At 39.2% G+C, this 1,246-nt stretch overlaps 1 protein-coding gene across 1 annotated transcript; it reads left to right on the forward strand.

Annotated features, from left to right (window-relative positions):
* The first annotated feature begins 313 nt into the window (after window positions 1–313).
* On the forward strand, window positions 314–681 carry LOC105723743 (small nuclear ribonucleoprotein E-like). Its single transcript, XM_064361270.1, has one exon. The coding sequence runs from the start codon at window positions 347–349 to the stop codon at window positions 623–625; it is 279 nt and encodes a 92-aa protein (XP_064217340.1). The 5' UTR covers window positions 314–346; the 3' UTR covers window positions 626–681.
* The last annotated feature ends 565 nt before the right edge of the window (window positions 682–1,246 follow it).

The raw sequence follows: 1,246 nt of genomic DNA on the forward strand, positions 1-1,246 counted from the left end.
GAGGCAGAAGGATCACTTGAGTCCTGGAGGCTGAGTTACAGTAAGCCATGTTTGTGCCATTGCACTCCAGCTTGGGCAACGGAGTGAGACCCTGTCTCAAAAAAAATAAATAAATAAAATAAATGCAAAACTTGTATGCAAAAAACTACAAAATATTTTAAGAAATGAAAGAAGATCCAAATAAATGGAAAGATATCCCATGTTCATAGATCAGAAGAAATAGTATTTTGTAGATGGCAATAGTCTCCAGATTCATTTGATGCGATACATATAAGAATCTCAGCTAGCTTAGAAAGGGGTAAGCTGGAGAGGCAGCGTGCAGGTGTGCTCTTTGTGAAATTCCACCATGGCGTACTGTGGCCAGGGCCAGAAAGTGCAGAAGGTTATGGTGCAGCCCATCAACCTCATCTTCAGATACTTACAAAATAGATCGTGGATTCAGGTGTGGCTCTATGAGCAAGTGAATATGTGGATAGAAGGCTGTATCATTGGTTTTGATGAGTATATGAACCTCATATTAGATGATGCAGAAGAGATTCATTCTAAAACAAAGTCAAGAAAACGACTGGGTCGGATCATGCTAAATGGAGATAATATTACTCTACTACAAAGTGTCTCTAACTAGAAATGATCAATGAAGTGAGAAATTGTTGAGAAGGATACATTTTGTTTTTAGATGTCCTTTGTGAACATTTATTGTCCAGTGTGAACATTTATTCATATTGTTTTGATTACCCTTATGTTATTACAAGATGTCAATAAATGCTATGGGATTGTTTGTATTAAAAAAAAAAAAGAAATGGATAAGCTGATCTTAAAATTAATATGAAAACTCAAGAGGCTAAGAATAGCCAAAACAATCTTGAAAAAGAACATTTCCCAATTTCATAGCTAACTGCGAAGATACAGTATTCGAGATAGTCTGAGTGGTACCAGTACAAGGGCAGACAGCTCTACATCAACGGAGTAAGACTGAGAGTCCAGAAATAAACCTTTACATGCATGGTCAGTTGATTTTTTTTTTTTTTTTTTTTGGAGACGGAGTTTCACTCTTGTTACCCAGGCTGGAGTGCAATGGCGCGATCTCAGCTCACCGCAGCCTCCGCCTCCTGGGTTCAGGCAATTCTCCTGCCTCAGCCTCCTGAGTAGCTGGGATTACAGGCACGAGCCACCATGCCCAGCTAATTTTTTTGTATTAGTAGAGACGGGGTTTCACAGTGTTGACCAGGATGGTCTCGATCTCTTG

Source organism: Aotus nancymaae, unplaced genomic scaffold (genome assembly GCF_030222135.1).
Source record: "Aotus nancymaae isolate 86718 unplaced genomic scaffold, 86718_ANA_hifiasm-v0.15.2.pri h1tg000041l, whole genome shotgun sequence".
Lineage (NCBI taxonomy): Eukaryota > Metazoa > Chordata > Mammalia > Primates > Aotidae > Aotus > Aotus nancymaae.

Excerpts from the sequence above, each read along its gene's own strand:
- LOC105723743 (XM_064361270.1), top strand. The coding sequence starts at position 347 with ATGGCGTACTGTGGCCAGGGCCAGAAAGTGCAGAAGGTTATGGTGCAG.